Raw genomic sequence first — 21,401 nt, 5'->3', positions numbered from 1 at the left:
ACTAATAGCACTTTGGTTGTCACACCGCAAGGGTGTGCTAGAAAGAGGAGAGTGACCAATATCAACCAGCATTTGTCGAAGCCAAATCAACTCACGAGCTGCAAGTGATGCCGCAACATATTCTGACTCAGTCGTAGAAACTGCAACACAACGCTGTTTCTTGCTGGTCCAAGAAACAAGACAACCATTTATAAAGAAGCAATTTCCACTAGTAGATCGCATAGATAAATGTGAGCTTGCCCAGTCTGCATTTGTGTAACCCAAAAGAGAAAGAGATTGCATAGAATCCGATGTGAGTTGTCGTCGATAGACTAAACCAAAATCTGTAGTGCCTTTCAAGTATTTCAATACACGCTTTGCAGCAAACCAATGCTTAAGAGAAGGACATGTAAGATGTTGTCCAAGATAGTTAGCAGCAAAGAGAATATCAGGACGAGTGTTCATGCCAACAAACTGAAGACATCCAATCAAGTTAGCATAAGGTTGATTTGTGACAAGTTGACCGCCATTGTCAGAAGTATTCTTCGTAGAGCTCGCAAGACAAGGTGTGTTGGCTGAATGTGCAGATTCCATACCAAATTTTTGAATAGTATCTGCAATAAACTTTGACTGTCGAAGGAATAAAATACCTTTTGTACGGTTCCGTTGGATTTGAATGCCAAGACAAGAGTGAATCTCTCCAAGATCCACCATATCGAATGCAGAAGACAATAACTTTTTCACTTGCTAAAGAAATCCCAAATCATTGGAAACAAGGATGGTATCATCCACATAAAGAGCAAGAATCACAAAACTGCTACCTTGGCGTTTTATGTATAAGTTGGGGTCTGACGAGCAAGAGATGAATCCTTTAGAGGTGAGAAAAAGATCAAATTTTGTATACCAGGCTCGCGAAGCTTGTTTGAGACCATATAGTGCCTTATGGAGTTGAGCAACAAGGTCTTCTTTACCTGGAATAACAAACCCTTCTGGTTGTTCCATATAAATTTCCTCTTCCAAGTCACCATTAAGAAAAGCAGTTCGCACATCCATTTGATGAGCTTCTAAATCAAATTGAACAGCAAATGCCAATAAAACTCGAACACTTGTAATGCGAACAACTGGTGAAAAATTCTCTTGATAATCAACACCAGCTACTTGGGAGTAACCTTTTGCAACTAAACGCGCCTTGAACTGGTGAAAAAGTCTCTTGATAATCAACACCAGCTACTTGGGAGTAACCTTTTGCAACTAAACGCGCCTTGAACTTGTCAAAAGATCCATCTACTTTTACTTTTGTTTTATACACCCACTTACATTTAATAGTTGTACGACCAGGAGGTAATTCAGTTAGTATCCATGTACCTTTAGAGATAAGAGAATCGTACTCTGCTTCCATAGCCTCTTGCCATTGATCCTTTTGTGGTGAAGAGATAGCTTCATCATAAGTAACGGGATCTTCAGAAGTAGAAAAAGCATTATCAGCAATATCCTCATCATAAACATGACATGAGCCATGTTCAAAATCAATAGGCAGATCAACAAAAATATCAATATCATCATTGGCAACATTTGGAATGGATGGTTGTGAGGAGGAAAGTTGCTCTATAGGAAGAGTTTCATCTTCTGAAAGAAATGGAAAAGCCTGAAGCAATGATTTAGTATCATCAGAATCATCCATGGACCATGAGCCTCCCATAAGCTGTTCGTTAAAAGTAGCATCACGATTCACAATTACTTTCTTGGAGGAAGGGTCATAGAATTTGTAGCCTTTGGAAGTGTCACAATATCCAATAAAAATAACTTTAAGACCAGGAGCATCAAGCTTTGTTCGTGTTTCTTTGGGAACATGAATATAAGCAATACATCCAAAGGTTCGAAAATGAGATACAGAAGGAATCTCACCTGTCCATGCTGTGATGGGTATCTTACCAGAGGGTGCAGTAGTAGGAAGATGATTCTGAATAAATGTTGCTGTCAAAGTAGCTTCAACCCAGAAAACACGAGATAAGCCAGAATGAATCAGCATACATCTTACAGCATTGAGAATAGTGCGATTCTTTCGTTCAGCAACACCATTCTGTTGAGGCGAATATGGAATAGTGTGTTCATGCTGAATTCCACTGTCAGCACAGTAACTCACAAACTCTCGAGAAACATATTCGCCTCCATTGTCACTACGAAGCTTCTTAAGGCGACGACCAGTTTGAAGTTCCGCAGCCTTGTGGAATTGTTTGAAAACAGATAAGGCTTCAGATTTTTGTCTAAGTAGAAATACAGTCGTATACCTTGAGAAATCATCAATGAAAGTAATGAAGTAGCGATATTGTGATCTCGAAGAAGGTAGAGGTCCACATATATCAGTATGAACAAGATCCAAGATGTCATGAGAATGAGTTGTATTTGAAAGAGGAAAGGGTTTACGATTGTGTTTCCCAAGAGCACAAAATTCACAAATTCCCATATGGGGATGGGCTTTAAGATCCATGCCATGAACAAGATCACGACGTTGAAGATCAAGGAGTTTTGAGAAATCAGCATGAACAAAACGGTGATGCCATACTTTGCAATCATGATCACCTGGAGCAGTGACAATATTTGCTACAGCATCGTTGAGAGAGAGTTCAAATAAATTACCGTTTCGAGGAGCAGTGGCTATAGTCTGTCCATCTTTCTCAATTCGGCATTTTGTATAATCAAATCCAACAAACAGACCAAGATCAACAAGTCTAGCAACTGAAAGAAGATTACGTTGAAGATCTGGTACATGTAATACTCCTCGCAAAATTCGAGTGGAAGAAGATAAGGTACCAAGATATAAGTCTCCAATACCCTTTACTTGACAAGTAGTATCATCAGCAAGATAAACAACATGTTGAACTGGCAGTGGATGATAGTTATGGAGCCACTTAGACTGATATGTCATATTTCCTGTAGCACCAGAATCGACAATAAAATGTGATCCATCACGTACATGAAGTATTCTGTCTGGAGCAACTGAACATAGGACGCAGCTTGTTTCTGGTACAATGTTGTTTCGATGTTCAGTAGCATATGCTCTATTCCGATCTGTGTCGAATCGACGCTTATAGCACATATGAGTGGGATGATCAGATCGTCCACAATATTCACAAGAAGAAGAAGAAGAGTCTCTAGATAAACGTGGTTGTTTTGTGGTAATATTGTGTTCTTCATCATATTGACGTGCCCAACACTCATCTTCAGTATAGCCATTTCTGTTGCAGTAAGAACATTGCTTATTAGGAAATTTGAGACGAGAGAAAATATTACCACGACGGCCACCTCTGCGGTTTCCTCGTTGAAATGGACGCCTTCGAGCATAAAAAGCACGTTCCATCTGTTGTGACTCAGTCTCCTCTTGTGAAATCATAGCTGTATCGTGACCAGCATTCCGACGTTCTTGACGTTGAGAGTATTCAATTAAAGACATGCAAGCTTGGTCGAAATCAAGACCATCTTTATTAGAGAGAATAGTAACAATGTTATCATAAGAAGAGTCCTTCACCGTATCAAGGAGAAGTGTAATCAGTTGCTTTTGTGGAACAGGATCACCGGCAGCAGCAAGTTGATTAATAATAGATTTGAAAGACTCAATATGTCCCGTCATGGCAGTACCAACTTCATATTGTAACTTGTTAAGCAACCCTCTCAAATAAAGTATTTCTGTAACAGATTTCTTCTGAAAGTTTGCAATAAGGTACTTCCATACGTCATGGGAAGTAGGCAGTTCATACATATCAAGCAAAAGGGAATCAGTAAGAGCAGAAAGAATATACCGACGAGCTGCTTTATCACGTCGTTGCCAATCCGTATAGGCAACATTCCAATCTTCAAATATAGGTCCTTCAGTGATAAGCACGTTATCATTATCCATATCAACAGGCTAAGGCGGACAAACACGATTTTCAAGAACAACATCAGAGAGTTCATCGCCTTCAAGAATTAACAACATCTTTGCTTTCCAGCCTGGAAATCCTTGACCTTGGAAAGGAGGAACAGAACGTTGGCCAGAAGGAAAGCCGTTGACGAGAATATTCATAGCCATATCTTGTTGCGAGAAGACGTACAAGATAAGATCGCAGAATCTGCACACCATATATGGTGAAGGCTGCAATTGAGAATGAGAGAGATATGAGTACTGCGTTCTGTCAATGATAAACGTAAGAAGGATGCTCAAGGAACGTCCAAAGATGTGAGAGACGTCACCCAAAAAAGACAGGGTAAAGGAGACGTTAATAATAAACGAGTCCTCAAAATAGAGTGGCGTGAGACGCAAGATTGACGGCCACAATACGAATAGCAAAAAGCTAAATCTTCTCGAAAAAGTTAACGCCAAAATAAGAAAAACGATCGCGGATGCTTCACGAAGAAGTAGGACGAAGAAAGCTGCGTCAAGCTCTATTGCAGTAAAAACAGCATAACTTTCTGCTGCGAACTCCGATTGACGCAAACCTAGAACTCAAATCGAAGAGCTCGAGGAGACGAACAAGTTTTGGATGAAAAGTGCCATTGCGCTATGCTCCATTGCGCTTTTCCCGTTTCTCCAAATTTTGAGCAGAACAGCAAGAAAAATTGAGATGAAGTTCAGGGTGTCATTAACAAGAAAACGTAATCAACGATTAGATTGATTATAAATAAACGCCACATAAAACACTAATCATATTCTTCTTAACACAAAACAACCACAATTAACAAGAATCAAGGCTCAAAAATAAAATTTGTAACAATTTTGAATCTTACATGCGAATCGCATACACATACTGTTGTCACCATGAATTGAATCGGCGCGTGATCGTAACCGCTCTGATCCCATGTTGAGATGTAGAGAGAAAGAGAGAGAGACGAAACAAGAGACACACCATATACGCTCCCAAAGACTGATTCATATTGAGGACAAGATACAAATATATAGGTGAGACCAAGTTCAGTAGAGTGAGCCATATATAGCTCCAACACTAACTACATGACAACCTCACATTCTCTAGCCAGGCGCGATCCCCACACACCTCGGTCTAGAGGTGCACGGAGATTAGGACCACATGGTAATAATCTCATCTTTATTGGTCAATGACTATATATTAGGGTTTTTGAAGTCTGTGTGCGCTTTTGAATTCCTATTGCGTTATTTTACTTCCTTTATCAATGTCCGCTTGCGTTTTGAAGTACATAAGTCATTTTCAAAGTCCGTTTGCGTTTTACAACTATTTGCTGCTAGCTATGACAAGCTCACATTCTCTAGCCATGCCCGACCCTGGCACACCTCGGTCTAGAGGTGCATGGAGATTGGGACCACCGGGTAATAATCTCTTTATTGGTCAATGACCATATATTATTGTTTTTGAAGTCTGTGTGCGCTTTTGAAGTCGAATTGCGCTTTTGAAACCTATAACCTAACCTAACATTTTACGTATATAAAACCTAACCTAACCTAACCTATAGTCTAAACCTACCCTAACATTCAACCTAACCTAACCGAACCTTTTACATACAACCTAACCTAACCTTTTACGTACAACCTATAACCTAAACTTAACCTAACATAACTTATAATCTAACCTATAACTTAAAACTAATCTATAACCTACCCTAACCAAAATCCGTTTACATTTTTTCAAATACACGAGTCATTTTAAAAGTCCGTTTGTGTTTTTTCTATTATTTGTTGCTAGCTCTAACCCAATCTACAACCTAAACCTCACCTATAAGCTAGTCTAACCTAAACTATAACAGAACCCAACCTATAACCTAACTTAAAACCTAAACCTAACATAACCAAAATTCAGTTGCGTTTTTTGAAGTACACGAGTCATTTTCGAAGTTCGTTTGCGTTCTTTCCACTATTTGTTGCTAGCTCTAACCTAGCCCATAACCTAACCTAACCTATAACCTAAACCTAATCTAACCTAACCTAGCTTAACGTATAACCTATAATCTAACATATAACCTATACCCTAACATAACCTAATTCGCGTTTTTTGAAGTACACGAGTCATTTTCGAAGTTCGTTTGTGTTTTTTTTTACTATTTGCCGCTAGCTGTAACCTAGCTTATAACCTAACCTAACCTATAACATAAACATAATCTAACATAACCTGTAACCTAACCTAGCCTAACTTATAATTTATAACCTAAATATAACCTATACCCTAACCTAACCTATAACCTAAACCTAAACCTAACCAAAACCTATAACCTAAACCTCATCAATCGCATGATGATGATCAGATGGTAGCGTAATTTCAAAACAAAATTTCTTCAAAATAAATTTTCTCCATAGCATAATTTCGAAACAAAATTTTCCGAAAGCATAATTTCAAAACAAAATTTTTCCATAGCATAATTTCGAAACAAGGTTACCCCAAAGCATAATTTCAAAGTAGAATTTTCCCAAAGCATAATTTCAAAACAAAATTGCATAAAAATTTAAAGCATTGGAAGCCTAATGAATGAAATTTTATTTTGTCAATATACAATGTAATTTTAAAATTAAAAAAAAAGCGTAAAACTTTCTAGCACTCACATGCGGCCTATTTGAGCAAGAAAGGGTCTTAAAAACATCTTCAAACCTGCAAACACACACACACACACACACACACACACACACACACACACACTATGTTAGGGAGTAGTCCACAAGCAAGAATTCACCTCCGGCAACTCGTTGGGCAATAGATCTTGAGCATTTTGAGGAGGAGGAGGGCAAGAAAAGAGGTGGAAAATGAGGAAAATGCACAGGGAAAGATCTGCGGGTTTATTTTTTATAGGGTCCACCGGTACTGGCACAAGTAGAGACGTCGGAATAATCTTTGGTAGAGGCATCAGAAAGTACCTCGGTACATGCATGCAAGTAGCTACCGGTACAAACGTCGGAAATTCAAAACTTACATTTTTTTTAAAGTTGATCTCCCTCTAGATTTACCTACACATATATCGACACACCCGCCATTGGCGCCGGTAATTTGAAGTCGGAATTCAAGCGGGCTCTTGTACTGAAAAAACCCTCATATTCTTGGAGGTGTTCAACTATGGCGGTGGCATGAAGGAAAGAAGATAAAGAACACCAACAATCACTTTTGACAATCTACGCACGGGTGAGTCCAAGATATCTCAACGGTTCATCCATCTCATTCAACCCTCTTTCCTGAGCCCTTCAAGTCATTCTACCCATTATAACTATATTACTAACTTTTTTTAGCGATTATTGGTATTAATTGCTAACCTTTTCTTGTAAATTGCACCCACTCTACTTTACCTTGGAGTAGGCAACCTCACACAAATCACTCACCTCTCTAGAATCTTCTCTATTTCACCTCAATAATTCTCTCCTCTTGAGCCCACATCCATGTGACTCAAGAGACAAGAGAGCCCCACTCTCATAAGAATATATAAAAATTTTCATAAACATGGTTCCCTATGTAAATGTTGATCAAGAGATCATCATAATAAAGGCTCTCCTCACCTATAAGTAGAGCCCTTTTCCATTTGTAAATGGCATGATCTCTACACTATTGCTCACTACCTTGAGAGTATCATTGTCCATCTTAGTTGTAGGGAGAGAGAGTCCCAGGGGATCCACTGTGTTTTTTTGTACGGTACCACGTGAGTGTACAATAGGGGGGGTTTTGGGTTTTGTACATAAGGGTATACAATAGGGGTAGCCCCTCATTATTTCATACTCATATCGTACACATAAGGGAGGGGGGGGGCTACATTGGGGCTACATTCAACTACCTGAGCCACCTTAAATTCACTAAAGCCTCTGTGTGTGTGTGTGTGTGTGTGTGTGTGTGTGCATCAATGAATACTTTCATGGCGTGGTGAAAGTAAGGGCAAACTTGAAATTCTCTCGTTTTTTGGGTCAAACTAGAAGCTTTTTTCGGTAATTACACTAAAACTTATGTAAATTTTCTCATTTTCTTAAAGCCAAGCTCAAACCCCTCTAATTTGTCAAAATTCCCAAAATACCCTTCATGTCACGTGCTTGGAAGGGTGCACGTCGTGTGCTAGATTCTTGCATATGATTGGACTTTTACTCCAATCTGCGAGAGAATCAGGCACATGAGGAATCTCTGAAGATTCCAAGCAATATAATTGCAAGCGAACTAGTATACCCCTCCTATAATTCCAAGCAATATAGGAGCATTAAAGGGCGCTCATAATTTTGCATGCAATATGTGTTGAGAGTCGCATCACTCGGAGCTCCAATGTCCCGACTCCCTCCTCTTCTTCCAAGTTCTAGAGTCCTGACCCCCTCCTCTTCTTCCTATCCAACTCCATCCGGATTCTGAAGTCCATCATCTTTCAACGAGATGGCGCGGAGAGAGAGAGAGAGAGAGAGAGAAGAGAGAGAGAGAGAGAGAGAGAGGGGGGGGGGGGGGGGGGGGAAGTGCAGAGAAATGGCCGTTGCAAAAGAGTTAGTGCAGTGCTTTGGACAAAAGAAGAAGCGTTCGTTGTGTGCCATTGAAAACGGAGGAGGGCTTGATCAAGATCAATGGCTGCCCAATCGAGCTTGTGGAGCTTGAGATCCTTCGTTACAAGGCCTTCGAGTCGGTGCTGATATTAGGTCAGAATCGCTTTGTTGGTGTTGATATGCACATTTGGGTACGTGGGGGAGGTCACACTTCACAAATTTATGCAATCCGCCAGGCCATCGCCAAAGCTCTTGTTACATTCTACCAGAAATTTATTGACGAGCATTCCAAGAAAGAGATTGGAGACATTCTCATTAGGTATGATCACACCCTTCTCGTTGTCGTTGTGAGCCCAAGAAGTTTGATGGTGGAGGTGTCCGGGCTCGCTTCTAGAAGTCATATCGTTAATTTTCCTGTAGTTCCTGCTTCTTCTTGATAAAATCAACAGGACAAGAGAAGTTTTTTGTAAAATGTAGAGCAACTTTATTCTGCAAGAACATATTGCTACGGTAGGCTTGTTTTGCATCATGATATGATTGATAATTTGGGTTTTTTAAATATGAGGTTTTTGATAGAGAAAAATTCAACGGTGCCTATTAAATTCCTTCTTTGTTTTTATTTTATGGAGTATTGTAAGACCTAGTTGTTGCGCAATATCTCTGTGTACCTATTCGATAGAGATGATCTTGTTGATTTAATAGAGAGAGAGAGAGAGAGAGAGAGAGAGAGAGAGAGAGAGAGTTGATGTAGAACAGAGCCTGGCCCCACTGCCTGGTGTATGCAACACAAAACGAGAGAGAGAGAGAGAGAGAGAGAGATGGAAACTATGACGCCCGTGCTCAGCATGTCCTCCTTTTGCTCGAATGGAAACTTGCAAAGCACAGTGACCTTGCGTGTGCGCACTTGGAATGCATTAATTACAGGATATGTTCAAGAAGGTGAACTTGAGGAAGCAATGAACTGTCTCCATCGAATGAAGGTGAAGATCTCTCTCCAAATGCAGCAACCTTCACATGTATTTTGAAGGCATGTAGCACCGTAGGAGCCATTGATAAGGGGGAAGAAGTTCATGACGAGATTTCTAGACAGGGGTTGCTAGGAAGTGATATCATTCTTGGCACTGGCCTGGTGGATATGTATGCCTAGTGTGGTGCTCTCGTGAAGGCGAAACATGTTCTTGAGCAGCTACCTATGCGGAGTGCTATAACTTGGAATGCATTAATTGCAGGGACCATTCAAAAAGGTAAATCTGAACAAGCACTGAACTTTTTTAAACAAATGCAGCGTGAGGGTCTTTCTCCAAATGCAGCCACATTTCTTGCATGCTCAGCACTTGTAGCCGCTTAGGTTTAGTAAAAGATGCTCAAATGTTATGTTTTGATGGCTCATATTTATGCAGCTGTTGGAATGAAAAAGGAGGCAGAAGGTATTGAATCAATGAGGGCATGAAGAAGCATGGCAGAGAAGAGTCAACAGATAATTTGCATATTAGTGTAAGAGGAAAAGCTTGTTGAAGGTAAATTGCATAAGGCTACCATGATACTTCCCAGGTGTGTAATAGAGGGCATCCTGATGAGGAGAGAGTAGGGCCTTGTTGCTGCATCAGTTGCTTTTGAGGTCGTCAGTTTGATGTTTTCCACGTTCCTGTTAATATGATAAAGGATACCCTTTATGCTTACTGGAGCATTATTTTAGAACTTGGGAGGCAGTGGTGGAGGAGAAGCATTATTTCCTGGAGATCTTCTACGACCAACAAAAGCTAATTAAACAAGGACAGCAAAGCCCAGAGCCAAAGCGTGGGGCACGAGACGAGATAGACGAGATGATTGATAGCAAATTCAACACGAAAAATAATCCCACTGAACTGAACTCACTTATCCATAGCACAAAAAAAAACAATCTCCATACAATGATGGCGGCTTCTCTGATTGATCTCCTTCAAGCCCTTGGCGACCTTCTCTCCTTCTTCACCCTTGACCTCTCGAAATGCCCTTGGCCCTCAACTGCCCTTATAGATGGTGGCCATCAGCTCCTCAATCCCATGCTCACTGCCAAGTCCACTGCATATGGCCAACTCTTCCACATACTTTCGTCCCCTCTGTCATCCCCAGGTAGCGCCGGCTCCTCCCTCTTCTCTATAGCATGCAACCCACGAATGCCCCCGCCTCCTTATATATGGTGCCATCACCCCTCTCAAGCAACCTCCTCAGTCATGTCCCTGCACGCTCTTCACCCTATAGCTCTTGGCGCCCTCAATCTCCAGCATCTCGGCCAGCCCGGATTCTTCTCCATTGCTCCCAACTCAGCACACCTCAAGGAAGCCCTCCATTGCTCACGGCCTAGCTGGCTGCAATAGTGCCATATGTCTTCTGCCCTCTGGCGCTCTCTCTTCCTCCTGCTCGAGGCCAGCCTTCTGGCGGCCCTGCACCCTTCCAGCCTCGATAGCGGCCTCCTCTCTTGACTCATACAGCCCCCGCCCCTGGTAGAGGCCCTTCTTCTGCTCCTTTGTGCTGCCCCATCATGCATCTTACGACAATATGCATGGCACTCTGCCCGCCAACTCTCCTCCACCTGGCCGCCTCCTACTCCATCCAGATGGTTCCACTCTCCTCTCGCCTTAATTATGCTTCGCTCACCACCATATGGTGCCTGATCTCCCTCATGCCTGGCAAATGGAAAACCTTTCCATGCTAGGCCTCCTCGGTTGCTATATGCTCCTGCTCATTTTCTTGCATGGCGACCACATTACCAAAAAAGCCTTTTATTCCTTCTAAACAAATTCCTCTCAAGTTGGGCCGCCTTCCCACGAGATGATGCTCGGCACGACTGTCACGAGCTCCGCATACCCTGTTATCCGAACTTCAGTGTGCTAATGATCCAGATTCCAACCCGATCACCAAAAGGATTCTCCTCAATATTGTTTGTCACGATCGACCATCATTTTGAGCTTGAAATGATGCCCGAATAGTAAACGACCATGAAGTTGCACTCGAATACACAAATATCTGGACTTCGCTGACCTTGATGTACTATTTGACATACACATTATAGCACCTTTCACCTTACAAGACTTGAGAACCACGAATGACTTGTACAATGCCGCATTTGGCATACACATCCTCACAATAGAGTGTCCTGCAGACGTCTCAATCAAAATCTTATATCATAAACCTCATAGCAACTGTATCCATCACCCTTTGTCCCGCTCATAACCCAATGATATAAGCACTTGCTCCCGCCACCTGTGATAGCAAGAAACAATTGCAATTTTGACTAGAGAGGGCTCCATCTCTGTGTACCTATCTCGTGGATGCATCAAATACTCTCTAAATGTCCCCGTCATTTGCCTGCAAACTACCATGCATGGGCTTCTTGCACTTCCATAGGTTGACTATCTTGAGTTGTACCATCATTACCCAACCCCTCGTTTGGCATTCATGCTCAACCATAGTATTATTTATATAAGAGATGATTGCATATTAGAAAATTGATACTTAGTATGTACATAGGTAGTAGATAGATAGAGAGAGAATTTGTCTGCCTGTAGAATCCCCCAGGATTAAATGGAAAGTCTCGAGCTTACCCAAGTGCAGTGTAGGCCCCTCCTGGGTCAAACTGATGGTTTTGAGCATTACCAGCCATCTGTAAAACATATACAAACCATTCCTACTGTGCACCTGTAAATCTGTAAGCCAACCATACATGTAGTTTTCCGGACCATAAACCTTTAACAACCTAGATCCACAAGCCTTCCTCGTATATAAAATGAGTCTATTCACCAACCTCCGAAGCATCTGCACCATACATCATTAGGCTCTTACCTGCTAGAGGGCTCTCTATAACATAATCTGCATCCAAAGAGCGTTGCAAACGATGCAAAACTGCTTGTAAAGCAACCTTCAAAAGTATGTCTATCAACAACATGACTATCAACAACATGACACCAACCTTCGACATTCTATAATCCTGAAGCAAAGAGAGGGTTGCCCAACCCCCTGATCCACACAAGGGGTATCTATACCTGTCTCATGCTGCTCTGTGACCGCCTCATCTACATGCATAATATCATAAATATCATACCTTGAGGAAGTGGAGTCCGACTTGACTCATGCTCTTGCCCTGTCTCAAAATATGGAACCTCGTCCATCACTACTACTTCAACCTTATCAACAAATCTCACTTGTCGGCCATGAGCACACTCCCCAGGGATTCGAACATCTATAGCTGAATCTGCCAACATATTTCCCTGGGTTGGAACCATCAGCACCTCTTCAACCACTGGATCTTTCTTGTCTGGCAATCGAGGCATAGAAATATTCCTGTCTCTCTACAACCATAATATCTTTGGCTCTTCTTGCATATACAGACCCTCTAGCATCGGCTGTGCTTTTATCTCCTTCGCTTTCAATTGGCTCTGACACTATCAGATTGGACCATCCTTGCCTCGCTTGACGTTTCTTGAAGAGCTTCTTTGTGTGACCTTTTGCAAAGGCCACTACCTCTGCATATGACACCGGTCCATTGATCAACTTTATCACAAACATCCACATGCAAGCACTCCATGAATTTGTTTAATTTCAAAATGTCAGTATTCTCTGCAGAAGTTACCTTTATGAGTTTGCTCCATAGCGCTTCAAAATCCCACACAAACGCTTGAAAGTGACCAGCCAGGCTTTGCTTTAGCTCGTCCAACCTTCGCTTCACTTCGCTCAATTGCGCGTTGGCCACATATTTGCTTTGGAATGACGCTTCTAGGGTGCTCCACTCCAGCTTTTCTTCAGCTTGCAATCTATCGTACCATGTCTTTTCTTCAGCCTGCAATCCATCGTACCATGTCTTGGCCTTTCCACGAACTAGGAGTGGGAACGCCTGAGCCACTCCCTCTTCTTTTGACAAGCCGCTTTCTAGCAGAAATAGACCATCTTTCTTAGCATCCTTGCTCTTTGAAACTAGTATCATTGCAACACTACCTTCGACTTCACCGAGAAGCAATCAGTAACTCCTCATTGGGGGCACCACCGATGGAAAGGGGGAAGGGGGAACAGACCCAACACACTCCAAACATGCCTCTCTATAGCCCAAGGAATAACCTGCACCCCTAACCACACAAAAAACTCACACAGAGGCACACTTTCTGCCAACCTTCCGAACAGAGACTCGCCTTCGGGCATTCTCAACTGTACACATTCACACATAAACACCTCGACATAACCGGCTTGATAATACACCATCATACAAAACCATACCTGCACCAAATAAGTAAATACACAATCCATGGGAGGCGACACAAGCCTCTACTACACACCGAATAGCTCACTCAATCACTCTCTCCCTCCCTCTCTCCACACACATATACACAAAACCCGGAGCCAATGCTACCATGGGCGTGGGGCACGAGACGAGATAGACGAGATGATTGATGGCAAATTCAACACGAAAAATAATCCCACAGAACTGCGAACTCACTTATCCATAGCACAAAAAAAACAATCTCCATACAATGATAGCGGCTTCTCTGATTGATCTCCTTCAAGCCCTTGGCGACCTTCTCTCCTTCTTCACCCTCGGCCTCTCGACATGCCCATGGCCTTCAACTGCCCTCATAGATGGTGGCCTACAATCCCATGCTCTACAACCCATGCTCACTGCCGAGTCCACTGTATATGACCAACTCTTTCACATACTTTCCTCCCCTATGTCATCCCCAGGTAGCGCTGGCTCCTCCCTCTTCTCTATAACATGCAAACCACGAACTCCCCCGCCTCCTTATGGTGTCATCACCCTTCTCAAGCAACCTCCTCAGCCATCTCCCTGCACGCTCTTCACCCTGTAGCTCTTGGCGCCCTCAATCCTCAGCATCTTGGCCAGCCCGGACTCTTCTCCATTGCTCCCAACTCAACACACCGCAAGGCAGCCCTCCATTGCTCACGGCCTAGCTGGCTGCATTAGTGCATGTGTCTCCTACCCTCTGGCGCTCTCTCTCCCTCCTGCTCTAGGCCAGCCTTCGAGCAGCCCTGCACCCTTCCAGCCTCGATGGCGGCCTCCTCTCTTGACTCATACAGCCCCCGCCCCTGGTAGAGGCCCTTCTTCTTCCCCTTTGTGTTGCCCCCTCATCCATCTTACGATAATATGCATGGCACTCTGCCTGCCAACTCTCCTCCACCTGGCCGCCTCCTACTCCATCCAGATGGTGCCACTCTCTTCTCAACTTATGCTGCCCTTGCAACCATATGGCGCCTCATCTCCTCGGTTGCTATATGCTCCTGCTTGTTTTCTTGCACGACGACCAGATTACCAAACCAAAAAAGCCGTTTTTTCCTTCTAAAAAAATTCCTCTCAAGTTGGGCCGCCTTCCCACGATATGATGCTCGGCACGACTGTCGAAGCTCCGGATACCCTGTTATCCGAACTTAACTGTGCTAAAAATCCAGATTCCAACCTGATCACCAAAAGGATTCTCCTCGATAGTGTTTGCCACGGTCGACCATCGTTTCCATCTTGAAATGATGCCCGAATAGTAAACGACATGAAACTGCACTCAAATACACAAACATCTCGACTTCACTAACCTTGATGTCCGATTTGACATACACATCATAGCACCTTTCGCCTTACAAGGCTTCAGAACCAGGAATGACTTGAACAATGCCGCATTTGGCATACACATCCTCGCAGTAGAGTGTCCTGCAGACATCTCAATCAAAATCTTATATCATAAACCTCATAGCAACTGTATCCAGCACCCTTTGTCCCGCTCACAACCTAATGATATAAACACTTGCTCCCATCACCTATGATAGCAAGAAACAACTGCAATTTTGACTAGAGAGTGCTCCATCTCTGTGTACCTGTCTCCTGGATGCATCAAATACTCGCTCAATGTCCCTGTCATTTGACTTCAAACCACCATGCATGGGCTTCTTGCACTTCCATAGGCTGACCATTTTCAATTGTACCATCATTGCCCAACCCCTGGTTTGAGCATTCATGCTCAACTATAGTATTATTTAGATAAGAGATGATTGCATATTAGAAAACTCATACTTAGTATGTACATAGGTAGTAGATAGATAAAGAGAGAGATTTTGTCTGCCTATAGAATCTCCTTGGATTAAATGGAAACCCCCGGGCTTACCCAAGTGCATTGTAGGCCCCTCATGGGTCAAAGTGATGGTTTTGAGCATTACCACCCATTTGTAAAACATATACAAACCATTCCTGCTCTGCACCTGTAAATCTGTAAGCCAACCATGCATGTAGCTGTCCGCACAATAAACCTTTAACAACCTGGATCCACAAGGCTTCCGGGTACATAAAATGAGTCTTTCACCAACCTCCGAAGCATCTGCACCATACATCATTAGGCTCTTCACCGCTAGAGGGCTCTCTATAACATAATCAACTTCCAAAGAGCATTGCAAACGGTGCAAAACTGCTTGTAAAGCAACCTTCAAAAGTATGTCTATCAACAACATGGCACCAACCTCTGACACCCTATCATCCTGAAGCAAAAGAGAGGGTTTCCCAACCCCCTGGTCCACACAAGGCGTCTCTATACCTATGTCCTGCTGCTCTGTGACCACCTCATCTACATGCATAATATCGTAAAATATCATACCTTGAGGAAGTGGAGCCCGTCTCCCATGTGCTATCTCCATTGAGAGAGTTGCCCGCACTTCACTCATGCTCTTCCCCTGTCTCATAATATGGAATCTCGTCCATCACTAATGCTTCAACCTTATCAACAAATCTCACTTGTCGGCCATGAGCACACTCCCCAGGGATTCGACCAGCCATAGCTCAATCTTCCAGCATATTTCCATGGCTTGGAACCATCAGCACCTCTTCAACCACTGGATCTTTCTTGTCTAGCATCCGAGGCATAGGAATAACCTTGTCTTTCTGCAACCATAATATCTTTGTCTCTTCTTACATATGCAGACCCTATAGCATCGGCTGTGCTTTTATCTCCTTCGCTTCAACTGGCTCTAACACTATCGGATTGGACCATCCTTGCCTCGCTTGAGGTTTCTTCAAGATATTCTTTGTGTGACCTTTTGCAAAGGCCACTGCCTCCGCATATGACACCGGATTTCAACTTTATCACGAACATCCACATGCAAGCACTCCATGAATTTCTCTACTTCAAAAAGTCAGTATTCTCTCCAGCAGTTACCTTTATGAGTTTGCTCCATAGCGCTTCGAAATCCCATACAAACGCTTGAAAGTGACCAGCCAGGCTTTGCTTTAGCTCGACTAGCCTTCGCTTAACTTCGCTCAATTGCGCATTGGCCACATATTTGCCTCGAAATGCCGCTTCTAGGGTGCTCCAATCCAGCTTTTCTTCAGCCTACAATCCATCATACCATGTCTTGGCCTTTCCACAAACTTGGAGTGGGAACGCTTGAGCCACTCCCTGTTTTTTTGACAAGCCTCTCTCCTGCACAAATAGAACATAGTCCTGCAGAGCCACACTTTTGCGTCTTCAACACCTCTAAAAGTCCGAAAACCCGATCACATCTTTCTTAGTACCATGTCTTGGCCTTTCCACAAACTTGGAGTGGGAACGCTTGAGCCACTCCCTGTTTTTTTGACAAGCCGCTCTCTAGCACAAATAGACCATAGTCCTGCAGAGCCACACTTTTGCGTCTTGAACACCTCTAAAAGTCCGAAAACTCGATCACATCTTTCTTAGCAACACTTGCTCCTTGAAACTAGTATCATCGCAACACTGTCTTTGACTTCACCGAGAAGCAAATCAATAGCTCCTCAATGGGGGCACCACGGATGGAAAGGGGGAAGGTGGAACAAACCTAGCACACTCCAAACTTGCCTCTCTCACTCAGGGATTAACCCGCACCCCTAACCACACAGAAACTCACACACAGGCACACTTTCTACCAACCTTCACAGCACAGGCTCACCTTCGGGCATTCTCAGTTGTACACATTCACACATAATCACCGCGACATAACCGGCTTGATAATACACCATCATACAAAACCATACCTACACCAAATAAGTAAACACACAATCCCTGGGAGGTGACACAAGCCTCGACCACACACCGAATAGCTCACTCAATCACTCTCTCCCTCCCTCTCTGCACACACATATACAGAAAACCCGGAGCCAACGCTACACGGACGTGGAGCACGAGACGAGATAGACGACATGATTGATGACAAATTCAACACAAAAAATAGTCCCACCGAACTTCTAACTCACTTATCCATAGCACAAAAAAAACAATCTCCATACAATGATGGCGAGTTCTCTGATTGATCTCCTTCAAGCCCTTGGCGATCTTCTCTCCTTCTTCACCCTGGGCCTCTCGACATGCCCTTGGCCTTCAACTGCCCTTATAGATGGTGGCTCCTCAATCCCATGCTCTGCAACCCATGCTCACTGCCGAGTCCACTGCATATGGCCAACTCTTTCACATACTTTCCTCCCCTCTGTCATCCCCAGGTAGCGCTAGCTCCTCCCTCTTCTCTATAGCATGCAACCCACGAATGCCTCCGCCTCCTTATGGTGCTATCACCCTTCTCAAGCAACCTCCTCAGCCATGTTTCACGCTCTTCAATCTGTACGTAGCTCTTAGCACCCTAAATCTTCAGCATGTCGGCCAACCCGGACTCTTGTCCATTGCTCCCAACTGAGCACACCTCAAGGCGGCCCTCCATTGCTCACAACCTAGCTGGCTGAAATAGCGCCATCTGTCTCCTGCCCTCTACCGCTCTCTCTCCCTCCTGCTCTAGACCAGCCTTCTGGCGGCCCTGCACCCTTCCAGCCTCGATGGCGGCCTCCTCTCTTTACTCATACAGCCCCCGCCCCCCGTAGCGGCCCTTCTTCTGCCCCTTTGTGCTGCCCCCTCATGCATCTTACGACAATATGCATGGCAGTTTGCCTGCCAACTCTCCTCCACTTGGCCGCCTCCTACTTCATCCAGATGGTGCCACTCTCCTCTCGCCTTATGCTACCCTCGCCACCATATGGCGCCTGATCTCCCTCATGCCTGGCAGATGGCAAACCTTTCCATGGTAGGCGTCCTCGGTTGCTATATGCTCCTGCTAGTTTTCTTGCATGGCGACCAGATTACCAAAAATGCCTTTTTGTCCTTCTAAAAAAATTCCTCTGAAGTTGGGCCGCCTTCCCACAAGATGATGCTCGGTACAACTGTCGCGAGCTCCACATACCCTATTATCCGAACTTCAATGTGTGCGAATGATCCAGATTCCAACCCGATCACCAAAAGGATTCTCCTCAATAGTGTTTGCCGCGGTTGACCATCATTTCAAGCTTGAAATGATGCCCAAATAGTAAATGACCATGAAGTTGGACTCGAATACACAAAGATCTCGACTTCGCTGACCTTGATGTCCGATTTGACATACACATCATAGCACCTTTCACCTTACAAGGCTTGAGAACCACGAATGACAAATACAATGCCGTATTTGGCATACACTTCCTCGCAGTAGAGTGTCCTGCAGACATCTCGATCAAAATCTTATATCATAAACCTCATAGCAACTGTATCCAGCACCCTTTGTCCCGCTCACAACCTAATTATATAAGCACTTTCTCTCGCCACTTGTGATAGCAAGAAACAATTGCAATTTTGACTAGAGGTCTGTGTACCTGTCTCCTGGATGCATCAAATACTCGCTCAATGTCCCTCTCGTTTTCCGGCAAACTAACATGCATGGGCTTCTTGCACTTCCATAGGCTGACCATCTTCAGTTGTACCAACGGGTATAAAAAGTACTCTGCTATATGTGGGAATCTGTAAGGATTGCTTTGGCTAGTGACAAATCGCTTCTCCGTCACAAATGAAGGTAAGCTTATCTCTTTTCCTTTTGCATCTTTGGGTAAATTTTATGGCTTAGTGTTGTTGTGCTTACTTGTTTGCTGTCTCATCTAGATATTATTGATGAAAGCAGATTCCAATTGGGAGCTACCTTTCAACCGGTCTGAGGTGCTGCTGTACATGTCAAAGTGACAAGGAGAACAGCATCTCCAGTGCCAAACCATGTCAGGTTGACCTTACTAGAGGCCTGTGTAAAAACATTTTACTGAATCTTGTGCTAGATCGTAAAGTGTTCATGTAGTCTTGAAAGTGACATTGAGCTCTATCAATTTATGTTGGATATTGTCAATCCGTGGTTGTGTCTACCGCCTAGTCCCCACAATTCCCAAAATGCATATTTTCTGCTAGGTTTCTTGTTTCTTTAGACAAAGCCTATTATGATTTCTCAAAAATGCACAAAACTCCAATAACCACACAAGTTCTTTGAGAGGATATAGGAAAATTATATAGAGCCAAAATGGAGACGTTCTTCGGTCTATTACAGAATGTGTTGCTAGGTCGCAGTGAACTGCTATCATTTTGAGCTCTTTTGGGTTAGATAAGAGTGATAAAAGAGGGACACTCTCCTCTCATGTGTGGATGTTAGCCCACCCAAGTACTTCCAAAACGTGTTCCTAGCTTGCCATGTAGGATGCCCGATCGAAGAAGTAGGTTGTTTCCAAGCTTGTGGAGAATTTTCTTGGTAGTTTCCGACCCAATCTCAAAGAGGACCTGCATTTTCTGCACTCGTCCCATAATATGTTTCAAAATGTTTTGATAGCACCGATTGCCAGCAAAAGAGGGGTTTTCTTAGTAGTGTCTGACCTAACTCTCTCAGTGAGACTACTCTATGCATCTCAGAAGGAGACAAGCCAGGGGAGGATCATGACCATGATCGTTGTGTGGTCGTGCAAACTGCATATGATTTCACTGCAGGGCAAGTCATTATATTGCATCATAATTGATGGGTGGCTTCTTAATATTGCCTCCCATATTTGGAGTCACAAATTTGCACATGCCGTAGAGCTCCGTCTTCCACAAGTCTTCCCCCTTGCTCCACACATGATCTTTTCATTCTAGGAATGTATGTTGTAGAATCTCTTTTTGGAATTAACAATTTTATCTTTTATCTTTTGTCCATGTTGCTGTATAAGTTTGAGGTTCTTGAATCAAGTCTTTACTGCCTTATCCTTTGTGACTTCAAGTTGACTTTTCATAGTCAGGTAAACTTTTGTCATTTATTTTGTTCATCTCTTTGTCTACACCGTTTAAGTAGTTTGTAAAATTTTCAACATATTAAATAAATATCTAGCTACTATTGCTTCGCGATCCTTGTTGGTGTCAGTGGTTTAGCCCCTCTACAGTTTGTAAGGTCAAATTTTTCTGGCCTTATACATGATTTTAGAACAAGTGACCAGAACCTTCACTTACATTGTGATTTATCTATCTTACCTAATGTCGAACGTTCATACATGAAATGTCTTAATTGCCTAGACTTTGTACAATGTTGGGCAAATGAATGCTCCTAGTTCAACCAAAAAATGCGCGCTTGACATATCGATGAATGAGATAGCTGTCATGCCAAGGTATGCCCAAAAGAGTGTCGCAATGCCCTAACTTTATGATGCAAAAGTCTTCCTTGCCATGGTACCCTTGTAGGGTGATCAGAAGAGCACCAATGTGTTGTGCACCTTTTTGATGTGGTAGTACTTCCCCGACACACACAATAGCAACAGATGACATGGAAGACTGTACGACGGGCTGATGACGTGACAGAATGTATAGACCATCCAAAAATTTGAGTTGATTGGCTAATGATGTTGCAGCTATACTGAATTCCATAATTTGCACTAGCCAGGGATTTTATTTTCATATCCCAAGAGACCTTAAAGATCTAGCCAACGAGAGAGAGAGAGATGACCTTAAAGATCACAAATTTCTTTACAGTCAGAGGAGCAGTTGTAATAGCAGAGTTTTCAGATCTCACCCACACCCAGAGGTACGTTGATTAATCAAGTAATTGATCTAGCAAAATCTAAGCATCCATGACCATAGAGGGCCTCACAGCATTGACGCTCTACTTCTACACGCTGAGAGTCATTTGAAGCTCAAAAAATATAAACTAAAAGTCGTGTATA

At 43.2% G+C, this 21,401-nt stretch overlaps 1 protein-coding gene and 3 pseudogenes across 1 annotated transcript; 1 reads left to right on the top strand and 3 right to left on the bottom strand.

Annotated features, from left to right (window-relative positions):
- The first annotated feature begins 8,396 nt into the window (after positions 1–8,396).
- Positions 8,397–8,819, top strand: LOC147457957 (small ribosomal subunit protein uS9-like; annotated as a pseudogene).
- Positions 8,820–12,180: 3,361 nt separating this feature from the next.
- Positions 12,181–13,378, bottom strand: LOC147457955 (uncharacterized). Its single transcript, XM_086512722.1, has 2 exons — positions 13,020–13,378; positions 12,181–12,912 (listed from the first exon to the last, which is right to left on the bottom strand). The coding sequence occupies exons 1-2, from the start codon at positions 13,368–13,370 to the stop codon at positions 12,907–12,909; spliced, it is 357 nt and encodes a 118-aa protein (XP_086368848.1). The 5' UTR covers positions 13,371–13,378; the 3' UTR covers positions 12,181–12,906.
- Positions 12,187–12,720, bottom strand: LOC147457956 (uncharacterized; annotated as a pseudogene).
- Positions 13,379–15,418: 2,040 nt separating the features above from the next.
- On the bottom strand, positions 15,419–16,295 carry LOC147457954 (uncharacterized; annotated as a pseudogene).
- Positions 16,296–21,401: the final 5,106 nt, after the last annotated feature.

Source organism: Adiantum capillus-veneris, chromosome 5 (genome assembly GCF_014529385.1).
Source record: "Adiantum capillus-veneris isolate H3 chromosome 5, ASM1452938v2, whole genome shotgun sequence".
NCBI lineage: Eukaryota > Viridiplantae > Streptophyta > Polypodiopsida > Polypodiales > Pteridaceae > Adiantum > Adiantum capillus-veneris.
The sequence above is the reverse complement of the archived record's forward strand: the minus strand, read 5'-3'. Positions and strand labels throughout refer to the sequence as shown.